The sequence below is a fragment of the Branchiostoma lanceolatum genome, chromosome 4, assembly GCF_035083965.1.
Source record: "Branchiostoma lanceolatum isolate klBraLanc5 chromosome 4, klBraLanc5.hap2, whole genome shotgun sequence".
Taxonomy (NCBI): Eukaryota; Metazoa; Chordata; class Leptocardii; order Amphioxiformes; family Branchiostomatidae; genus Branchiostoma; species Branchiostoma lanceolatum.
Genome location: NC_089725.1, coordinates 7,463,505 through 7,475,158, shown reverse-complemented (window position 1 = coordinate 7,475,158; position 11,654 = coordinate 7,463,505). Strand labels below are relative to the sequence as shown.

At 40.8% G+C, this 11,654-nt stretch overlaps 1 protein-coding gene across 1 annotated transcript; it reads left to right on the top strand.

Moving 5' to 3' along the window:
- Positions 1 to 1,262: 1,262 nt before the first annotated feature.
- On the top strand, positions 1,263 to 5,623 carry LOC136432398 (uncharacterized). Its single transcript, XM_066423646.1, has 4 exons — positions 1,263 to 2,026; positions 2,366 to 2,484; positions 3,348 to 3,447; positions 3,885 to 5,623. The coding sequence occupies exons 1-4, from the start codon at positions 1,567 to 1,569 to the stop codon at positions 4,514 to 4,516; spliced, it is 1,311 nt and encodes a 436-aa protein (XP_066279743.1). The 5' UTR covers positions 1,263 to 1,566; the 3' UTR covers positions 4,517 to 5,623.
- The last annotated feature ends 6,031 nt before the right edge of the window (positions 5,624 to 11,654 follow it).

Sequence of the window (11,654 nt, the reverse complement as noted above, 5' to 3'; positions counted from 1 at the left end):
TTTTCCCAAGGTCGGTAATCCCGTTTTTGTCAGAGCTTAGTGTTGTTTCTGCAATATCTAAGTTCGGTGTAAATCGCGCTACTTAGGGGTGGGGGTCATTAACCTCCGCCCGAGAGCTTGTGTGAATACAGGCTAATCCTTCCTTGTGTTTGATAATTAAGTTTGAAGTTGACACACCCAAAAGAAAAGCTGAGACTCAAACACCATCAATGTCCTTGGATATCCTTCCTTGTGTTTGATAAGGAAGTTTGAAGTTGACACACCGAAAAGAAAAGCTCAGACTCAAGCACCCACTTCAATGTCCTTGGATATCCTTCCGTTAGCCTGACAAAATCGCGCTACTTAGGGGTGGGGGTCATTAACCTCCGCCCGAGAGCTTGTGTAAACACAGGGTAATCCTTCCTTGACTTTGATAATAAAGTTTGAAGTTGACACACCCAAAACAAAAGCTCAAACAACGTCTTCAACGTGTACATCGAACACTCAGCTATATCCAGTAATTCCATTTGTAATATGTTAGGATCAAAAGATCGAATTCAAAACGATCTTGATCCAACACGAACTATTGTACCAATCAGTATGAGAAAGGATGATGACTTGGAGGCCTAACCTTCCGACTAAGCTGCCAAAACAACTTTAGCAGAAGCTACACTAAGCTGTGTAAAAAGAACGGGATTACTAACACCGGAGAAATTCAAGCCCTACAAGGGAACAGTAATTGTCTGGTGGTGTAAAGGACACAGGCCACTATATAGCCAGGAGCTGCCGCATCCCTTCACCAGACTCGTGTAGAGCCATCATACCGTCAAGAGCTGTTAGCACCAGCGAACGAGCTAACAACAAGCGCTGTCGCACTAAGTCTCCCCGTAAACGACATGTCCGGAGACAACGAGATGCAAGCAACGGTGAAGGCTAAACCTGATGAGTGTATCGTTATGCGAGCTGGCAGTGATGGGGATCCCTGCACTCAGTGCCGATTTATAAATCCTTGTAAGGAGGCATGTTTTCCTATTTCGTCGGGAAGATGGTGATGACCTACCCGCCAAAAGTAGGAACGAAGCCGGTAACGGACAAACGAAGAACATCAACCCCGTCGATGCCGACATTCAACCATACGCTGTTGCATACCTGTGCGAGGATCACATAGGGTTTACGGTGACAAATTCAGAGGAGACGCAAATAAAAGAGACCTTGGAGAAAACAATAACATCTTCAGGCAACACCAACGGCTTGTCGTTTAACTTGACAGGATGTAACAGTGTTGTTACAGCCACACGTGCGCGAAATGGGGATGGCAATTACACAAATACGAAAAGTGCTCCTACATTTAAAAATAAGCAACCAATCAATGTCGCCCCTGACGATGAGATTATAGAACCTTATGCTATTGCGCATCTCTGCCCGAATCTGCCATATGACGACGCTGAGTGCAACTCATCCATCCACCAGGATGATGCAGCAAATACTGAGACGCGAGACACAAGAGATGCGACCAGAAACAGTAGCTATGATATCTCGACCAATTGCAGAGTGGCAGAGTGCGACTCATATGGAATTGATGCTGACATGGTAAATGTTGCTATAGAAAACAATAAGACGATAAATATCCGACGACCTCTAAGCACAAGCCTGCCAAATCCGGAGAATTGTGAACATCCTCCAAACCCGGAGAATGGTGCACAGCCTTCAAATCCGGAGAATGGTGCATCGCCTCCAAATCCGTGGAATGGTGCACAGCCTCCAAACCCGGAGAATGGTGCACAGCCTCCAAACCCGGAGAATGGTGCACAGCCTCCAAACCCGGAGAATGGTGCACAGCCTCCAAATCCGGAAAATGGTGCACAGCCTCCAAATCCGCAGAATGGTGCACATCCTTCAAATCCGGAGAATGGTGCACAGCCTGCATATCTGGAGAATGGTGCACAGCCTCCCAACCCGGAGAATGGTGCACAGCTTCCAAATTTAGAGAACGCCCTGAAACCTAACCCGATGTACGTGCCGAACGTCCCCAAACATGCAGCTTGTGGTAAGCTATGTCTACGTTTTTAAGGTATTACTTACTCTTGTTAAGAATTTTCCTGTTTCTGCTTTTGTTTTATATATGTAAACCAATACGTGCATGTGGTACTGGCAATAGATTAAGATGGAATGTCTTTTTTTAACTATATAAAAACTTTTTATTTGTTTCTCGCTTCAATGCTTTTCTGTTTAGCGAACTGTTTTGATGCTTTAATCATGATGTTACGGGTTTCCTTTTACTGTAAAAAAAAACATGCAAAAATATCAATGTTTCCTCATCCGTTGCTGTTTTGAGTATATCTGGTTATTTCAGTTTGTTCATTGCCAATGTTGTGATATCTAACAGGCTGTTCATGTCAGCGCGTGGGCATTGCTGCATTAGCAGGTACCCTCTGCACGCTATTGATCGTCGGTTCCATCTTTGGCGGGTTATACTTCAACACCAACGTCCAGAATGTTCAAAAGGTAAGCCTACGTTTGTTCTGTTTGTCCATGTAGCTCAGGTCTGATGTATTTTTCGTTGAAAAAAATGTCATTAAGGGAGGGATATGTCTGTTCATTGTGGCAAGATATATTTCAATATTAATGTAGCTTTATGTGACTACGAAAATTGACACCAACAAGTGAATGAGAAAATAATGCATTATATATATATATATATATATATATATATATATATATATATATATATATATATATATATATATATATATATATATATATATATATATATATACATACATACATATGTATATATATACATACATACATATATATATATAAATATATATATATATATACATATATATATATACTGCATTTATATATAAATATATATATATATATATATATATATATATATATATATATATATATATATATATATATATATATATATATATATACATATATATATATATATATATATATATATATATATATATATATATATATATATATATATATATATATATATACATATATATATATGGCCAATTCTCTTCATAACGATTGACGTGCATCAACCGATTGATTTTGCACAGCCAGCACCGTCTGTGGGCATACAGCAAACCCCTGGTCTAATTGTAAAAGGCGTAGCAAATCTATACATGAAAGAAGGGTGGGGGGGTGTTTGTTGGTCATGCAGGAACAACTGCTGCCATAACACAACGACGCCTAGCGATCTTAATCTTCGCGACAACAGGTGTGCAATCACTAGAGCTTCACTGACGGTACGTCCTTTCGACCGATGGGGATTACAAGCCGATAGATAAAAGACGAAAGCAGAAACACAAAGATTTTAACTCTGAATTGCCGATTTATTACAGACTGTGGCTTATAATGGCTTCTTCGGAGGTAGAGCTTCAACGTTAACTTCGGAAACTTTACGAGAGGCAACACTGCCACCAACCTCCGACAGCTCACAAGGTGAACTGATTTAGTATCAAACCGGTTGGGTAGAAGACAACATCTAACATTCTGTGTAACACACTGTGTTGCTGTGTATTACTTTACTCTATGAATGAGTCCTTGAGAAAATACACTTTCAATCTTTTGCAGCTAGAATGGTTTAACATAGACATACAAAATGTGTCTTACGCACCCTTTTGATGTTTGTGTACACTACACTCCTATGTGACTGAATGGCTGAATCTACCTGCATGGTAAAGCACAATGAAAGAGTACCTAGCTGTACCAAGGCTGTACCAAGTGAGCCCACATTTCTTTTTTACTAAATAAAAAGAGTTATTAAAACTCCTTGCTGAATGTCATAATCAAATCTTGATGGCTAATTTTCAAAAGGAATAGTATTGCAAAAGGAATAGTATTGCAGGGCCATGTAACACTCTCATTACTGATTACAGAAAGAAGTAGCAGATTCGTGGACTCCGATCCGGAGAAGATCACTTTTGGCGGGAAGGGAAGAGGCCCTGGGAAGTTTGAGCAAGCTCGCGGGGTGGTCGTGTCCAGGGACAACGAAATATTTGTGGCTGATGAAGGCAACAGACGTGTCCAGGTCTTCGGCATGAATGGGGCCTTTCTCCGCCTCTTCCCAGCGGTAGTCCCGGGTGTGAATGGACAAACAATGCACCCTAACGATGTCGCCATTGACGGAGAGGGATACGTGTGGGTAGCGGGTTCCCACGACTCTAATCGTGATCAGGGATATGTGGTTAGGTACAGTAGAGAAGGCCAGCCAGAACTCAATCACTCATACACGCTACAAAACATGGATGGCAACCCGCCCAGCATTGCCTTTGACGCGGTAAACAACAAGGTCATTGTTGGTGCAAACAATGCTATCAATACATTCTCTTCAGATGAATCCTCGTATGTAGGTTTCAAGGTATTTAATAAACGTAAACGTTCAGTCATGTTCATAACGTCGGACAGCGAAGGAAATAGATTTGTTACAGACGTGCGAGGTAGCAAAGTCCACGTGTTCAATAAAGATGGACATCGGCTATTCAGGTTCGGAGGCGATGGAAATGTCTAAGGTAAACTGAGCTGTCCCCGAGACATCACCACTGACATATCTGGTCACGTCATCATAGCGAACGGGTTCAACAATAGAGTAGACATGTTTACAAGTCGTGGGGAATTCGTCCGTACCGTCGTTGAGGTTGAATCTCCATGGGGCATTGCTCTAGGACCTGGTGGACAATTGGTGGTGACCAACTCAAAGGATCACACTGTAACAATCTTTCACGCAATATGGTAGCTCTGTAATTGTATAATGGGAGTGTGTAACCTTCTTTATCTTTTCATTGTTGAGATGTGCAGTATCAGATGCTGTAGATGTGATTGTTCTGAGTATTCCTAAGAAACATAGTTGAAGAACTTTACCATTATTGTTGTCATTGTCGTTGTCAATGTTAGGATCCTTTTCACAGATTATCTTGTTGATGCCAGCAGTATATTTATTGTTTCTTAGATTTTGATTTTCATTGTACGTTCCTATTCTTGTATGTATACCAATTTTGTGCATATTTTGTCTGCTGTAGTACATTCTATCCAATCTTGCCACTAATGTACTAAAGTGTATCGCTTGAGCATGGCATCGATTAACATTTCCTTTTGCATGTTTGTAAAAAGCAGGAAGTAAAAGATGAACATCAGAGACATTAGAGGATTTATACTGAATATAACATACATTTTGCGTGTCAATATGCAATACTTCTTAGTAAACTTACTTGTGGATTGTAGTGTCTCTTTGACAGATCACTCCGGTGATGCCAGTAGTATATTTTATTTCTTGTTTCTTGGATTTATGGATATCAATTTTGTGCATATTTTGTCTTATGAGGTGTATGGAAGTGTAGCGCTTTGAGTACGTATACGACACCACTGTACATTTTCTTTTGTATGTTTGTAAAAAGAAAAAGAAGAAGGACGTTAGACAATTGTACCGAATATAACGTAAATTTTGCATGTGAATATACAATACTAGTACATTTGTGCAGCTTTAGTGTGTAGGAAACAGGCGAAGATATCTATGGTACGTTGTAGGCTGTACCTGAGATTCTGAGGCAATTTAAGTTTTTCCTTGTTAACTTACATGTATTCACGATAATGATATTAAATGCACACAAAAACTTGAGAACATGGCGATCAGTGAAGGAGTCATGCGAGTATATTTGGCTTTTGTAAAGCTGATTAATGATCTGAATGTGGTAAATGAATTGTCAGAAGTCGATTATTGAGTCTTTATCGATTGAGCGACGTGACAAAGTTATAATACCCGGGCGAGTGTATACTTCAAGGGTGACTGTAGATCAGACATGTCACAAGCCACAATTAGAAAAAGATTCCGTAGGACACAATTCATTTTGGGTGAGGTGTTTGTAAATCTCCTTTGCTATTGACCTGCTAGTTGTAAGATGATAAATGCATGAAATGGATCTTGATGTAAGGTGTGAACGTACGCACACATCAAATTACCATACACCGACAATTAAATGTGTCCCCGTTGAATATCCAGGGATCATTAAGATGAATCACCAGTATTTATTCAAAATATTCTTCAAACTTTGTCAAAGATAATTCTGACATTAGATGATTAAGATGTGGACAAAACCTTTGTAAAACTACCAATGACTATCTACAATCAGTATACATCACAGAGGCGGCGGCACGAAATGTTGAATGGGGGTGTACAGTGGTGTCGTATACGTATTCAAAGCGATCCACTTCCATACACCTCATATGACAAAATATGAGATATTTGAGATGTTATATTCACTATGACGAGCACCGAAGGCGCCAGGCGTGGCGCCGAAGGCGCGACAATACTCGGAGGGTCCGGGGGTATGCTCCCCCGGAAAATTTTAAAATCTAGACCCTCTGAAATGCTATTTCCTGCATTCTGAGTGGAAAATTTTGCTGGAAGAGTAAGCTAAGTTTAATGACATCTCTATTTGTAAAAAGAAATAACAAAGAGTTTCAGCTTGATTTTGGGGGGAATGGCGCCCTCTCTACATATTTTTCGCCAGAGGCACGACATACTCCCACGGGAAAATTAAAATTTTTGATAAAATTTTGAAATCTAGACCCTCTGAAATGCTATTTCCTGCATTCTGAGGGCATTTTTTTCTGGAAGAGTAAGCTAAGTTTAATGACGTCTTTATTAATAAAAAAAAATACAGAAGGGTTTCAGCTTCATTTGGGGGGAGCGGCAATCTCCCGACATAGCTCCCACGGGATTTTGGACCCATTGAAACGCTGTTTTTGAGGGGCAAATTTTGCCGGTAAAGTAAGCTGCCCCCCTGTGCCGCCACTGGACGAAAACAGCTCTTTAAGCACTCTTAAAGCATGCTTAAAGAATCCGTTTTGGCACTCTTTACGTCACTTTACGTAATACTTACGCAGGCTTAAATGTTATATTTACGCTATCTTTAGGTATGTGCTTAAACGTGCTTAGTGGGACCACTTTAAGCAACCGTTTAAGCAATGTAAACTTAGCTTAAATCTTAACTTTTACGCTACGATTAAGCATCGTAATCTTTACTTAAATCTAGAGACATACACCGCATTTAAGCCTCCGTAAACCGTACGTAGTGGCACTCATTTAAGCGACGTTTAAGCACGGTAAAATCAGCTTAAACCCAAATTTTTGGTCGTCGTAAATCTGTTGTAAAAATCTATTTTTAAGCTTTATTTAAGTTCAGTTAAGTTCCCTTTAATTCTGTTGTGTGTGCTACATGCATGTGTTTGTGCTTGGGTCTGTAATGTTCAGCATTTCAGGTATCATTTCAATTTGTGTATTTTATTCAAACACCAGCTGCTGAGTCAGTCCTATTTTAGCTCCGTCTTCAGCTTCTAGGTCTTCAGGTCCACTCAACACGCCTCTGTTTTATCTTGAGATCTGCATTCCTCACTCAGCCCTCATCCCTTCAAAAGTCTCAGGCCCCGTAACCCTCTTCAGAAGGGTGGGAGGGGGGTAGGGGTGGGCAAGGACGTAGTTTCCTTCGGGCATACCATCCCAGGCAGCCAGCTCTTTCGCCTGTCCCTGGGCACCGCCTGCCTTCCGAGTTGACAAAACCACCGCCATTCCTTGATATACAGTTGTACGTCCCGCTATAAGGAGGGGGGGGGGGCACATCCAAATCCATGCAGCATTAGAGTCCACTCGCCGAGGTATTCCTTATTGCTGGCTGGGTTCAGGAAGTTGTAGTAAAGACTATTTTCAACTGATCGCGCAGTTTTCCTCAGTCTGGTTTTAGAATCATGGCAAACCGCACTCGGGTTCCGTCGAACTGTCCGTCCCCGAGTGAGTAAGAGGATAAAGCTGCAGCAAGAACATACAGGTCCATACACAACCAAGCTTGGCCACCAAATGAGAAATTAAATTTGAATTTCCAACGGAAAAAGAATTTGAATACCGGCATGAGTGTTGATTGGTTCAATTCGCGAGTAGTGTGTATTTGTGACCATGATTTGCATAGCTAGCAGACACTGTAACAATGGCCTTTTTTATATCTATTGTTATTCGGAGACGGTCTTCCTGTGCATTTGACAATTGGACAATGGATGTTTCTACAGTCCAAAAAAGGTGTAAAATGTTTATCAGTAATCGTCCACGTATAGCTTGAAAACAAACTTGCCAGAAATTGTCATTTTGCTATCATCTAGAAAAATAAAACACCGTAAAGCAGACACAAAGACGGACTTTCAAATTATCCGACTATAAAATGTTGTTCAGACTTGCCAAAACAACGCCGCATTTCAAAATCTTCAGACGAATTAGCCTCCGTTGCAGGCTCTGAAGCGGCTTTTTGGGGGGCTAAATGATACACTTTCTGCAGCCACCCCGTAACTATCAGCCATCCTGTAACTATCAGCCGCGGCTGATAGTTACAGGATGGCTGATAGTTACGGGGTGGCTGCAGAAAGTGTATTATTTAGCCCCCCAAAAAGCCGCTTCAGAGCCTGCAACGGAGGCTACAGACGAATATCCTGTGTTCGGGTGCAGGGGAAATCAAGTGAGACGCTTTTTTTGCACAGAATTTGATAGCTTTTAGTTTAGGGTATTTATTACAGAGCAGATAGAATGGTTATAAGAACACGGGAACTCTTCACTGCGCAAAATCGGCTCTTTGAGCACTCTTAAAGCATGCTTAAGTATTCCGTTTGGGCACTCTTTAAGTCATTTAACGTAATAATTACGCGGGCTTAAATGTAATAACTGAAAACTATTGCAAGCGGCGAGTGCACACGGCTCGCGGGAAAAAAGTGCTTGCGTTTAAACCTTTCAAAGTACACCAGAATTAGCAGAAAGATTGTCTAGACCTTCAGAAATAATTATGAGGTTTTTTTTTAAGTGTGGTGTGTTACATTTGTCGACTAAATTGTTGTTTACTTTGGCCAGAACGACACTGCCGCATTTTCAAATCCTTTGGTATGCATGCTGTGCGCGTTCAGAGGAACATAGGTACAATAATTGTACACAATTTGATGGTTGCTTGTTCCTATCTCCAGTTGAATATACCACACAGGCTTTACCAGATTGGCAATGTTAAGACAAAATGAATGTAACGTTGGGATATAAGACTTAGGTTTAGGGTTTTTACAGAGCGAGCGCAATTTTTATTAGAAAACGGAAACGGTTCGTGCAAGACTTTTGTCTCCCTGAAAACAAGCGGCGATCGAGTGCAGACGGCTCGCGGGAAAAAGTGCTTGCGTTTAAACCTTTCAAAGTACACCAGCAAGACATCTAGAAACAACCCGTAGTAAACTGAGGTTTTTGAAAGTGTGATGTGTTACATTTGTTGACTAAATTGTTGTTTACATTTGCCAAAACGACACCGCCGTATTTTCAAACCCGTTGGTTTGCATGCTGTGCTCGTTCAGAGGAACTTTTGTGCCGGATACTTGTACAAAATTCGATGGTTGCTTGTTCTTATCTCGAGTTAAATAAACCACACACGCTTTGCCAGATTGGCAATGTTAAGACAAAATGAATGTTACGTTAGGATATAAGACTTAGGTTTAGGGTTATTACAGAGCGGGCGCAATGTTTGTAAGAACAGGGGAACTGTTGTCTCACTGAAAATAAGCGGTGATCGAGTGCACACGGCTCGCGGGAAAAAGTGCTTGCGCTTAAACCTTTCAAAGTACACCAGGGAGACCTTGAAAAATGACCCGTAGTATACTGAGGTTTTTGAAAGTGTGATGTGTTACATTTGTTGACTAAATTGTTGTTCACATTTGCCAAAACGACACCGCCTCATTTTCAAACCCGTTGGTATGCATGCTGTGCGCGCTCAGATGAACTTTTGTGCCAGATACTTGTACACAATTCGATGGTTGCTTGTTCTTATCTCGAGTTAAATAAACCACACAGGCTTTACCAGATTGACAATGTTAAAACAAAATAAATGTCACGTTAGGATATAAGACTTAGGTTTAGGGTTTTAACAGAGCGAGCGCAATGTTTTTAAGAACACGGGAACTGTTCGTGCAGAACTTTTGTCTCCCTAAAAACAAGCGGTGATCGAAGGCACACGGCTCACGGGAAAAAGTGCTTGCGTTTTAACCTTTCAAAGTACACCAGCAAGACATCTATAAACAACCCGCAGTAAACTGAGGTTTCTAAAAGTGTGATGTGCTACACTTTTCGACTAAATTGTTGTTCACATTTGCCAAAACGACACCTCCAAATTTTCAAACCCGTTGGTATGCATGCTGTGCTCGTTCAGAGAAACATTTGTGCGATACTTGTACACAATTCGATGGTTGCTTGTTCCTATCTCGAGTTAAATAAACCACACACGCTTTACCAAATTGGCAATGTTAAGACAAAATGAATGTTACGTTAGGATATAAGACTCAGGTTTAGGGTTCTTACAAAGCGGGCGCAATGTTTATAAGAAAACGGAAACTGTTCGTGCAAAAATTTTGTCTCCCTGAAAACAAGCGGTGATCGAAGGCACACGGCTCGCGGGAAAAAGTGCTTGCGTTTAAACCTTTCAAAGTACACCAAAGAGACCTTGAAAAAAACCCGTAGTATACTGAGATTTTTGAAAGTGTGATGTGTTACATTTGTTGACTAAATTGTTGTTCACATTTGCCAAAACGACATCGCCGCATTTTCAAACGTGTTGTTATGCATGCTGTGCGCGTTCAGAGGAACTTTTGTGCGATACTTGTACACAATTCGATGGTTTCTTGTTCCTATCTCGAGTTAAATAAACCACATACGCTTTACCAAATTGGCAATGTTAGATTAAACTGAATGTAACGTCAGGATATAAGACTCAGGTTTATGGTTCTTACAAAGCGGGCGCAATGTTTATAAGAAAACGGAAACTGTTCAAGCAAAAATGTTGTCTCCCTGAAAACAAGCGGTGATCGAAGGCACACGGCTCGCGGGAAAAAGTGCTTGCGTTTAAACCTTTCAAAGAACACCAAAGAGACCTTGAGAAATAACCCGTAGTACACTGAGGTTTTTGAAGGTGTGATGTGTTACATTTGTCGACTAAAGTGTTGTTCACATTTGCCAAAACGATACTGCCGCATTTTCAAATCCATTGGCATGTATGCTGTGCTCGTTCAGAGAAACATTTGTGCGATACTTGTACACAATTCGATGGTTGCTTGTTCCTATCTCGTGTTGAATATACCACACACGCTTTCCCAGATTGGCAATGTTAAGACAAAATGAATGTAACGTTAGGATATAAGACTCAGGTTTAGGGTTCTTACAAAACGGGCGCAATGTTTATAAGAAAACGGAAACTGTTCGTGCAAGAATTTCGTCTCCCTGAAAACAAGCGGTGATCGAAGGCACACGGCTCGCGGGAAAAAGTGCTTGCGTTTTAACCTTTCAAAATACACCAGGGAGACCTTGAGAAATAACCCGTAGTACACTGAGGTTTTTTAAAGTGTGATGTGTTACATTTGTCGACTAAATTGTTGTTCACTTTTGCCAAAACGACACCACCGCGTTTTCAAATCTGTTGGCATGTTTGCTGTGCGCATACTATGGAACATTATATTTAATGCATACTTAAGCGACATTTAAGATAAAGTAAAGATATGTACATTTGACGTTACGCTGTTCGTAAACTTGATGTAAAGATATGCTGTACGCATGTAGGAGGCATTAGATTTAATGCATCATTAAAGACCCCAGT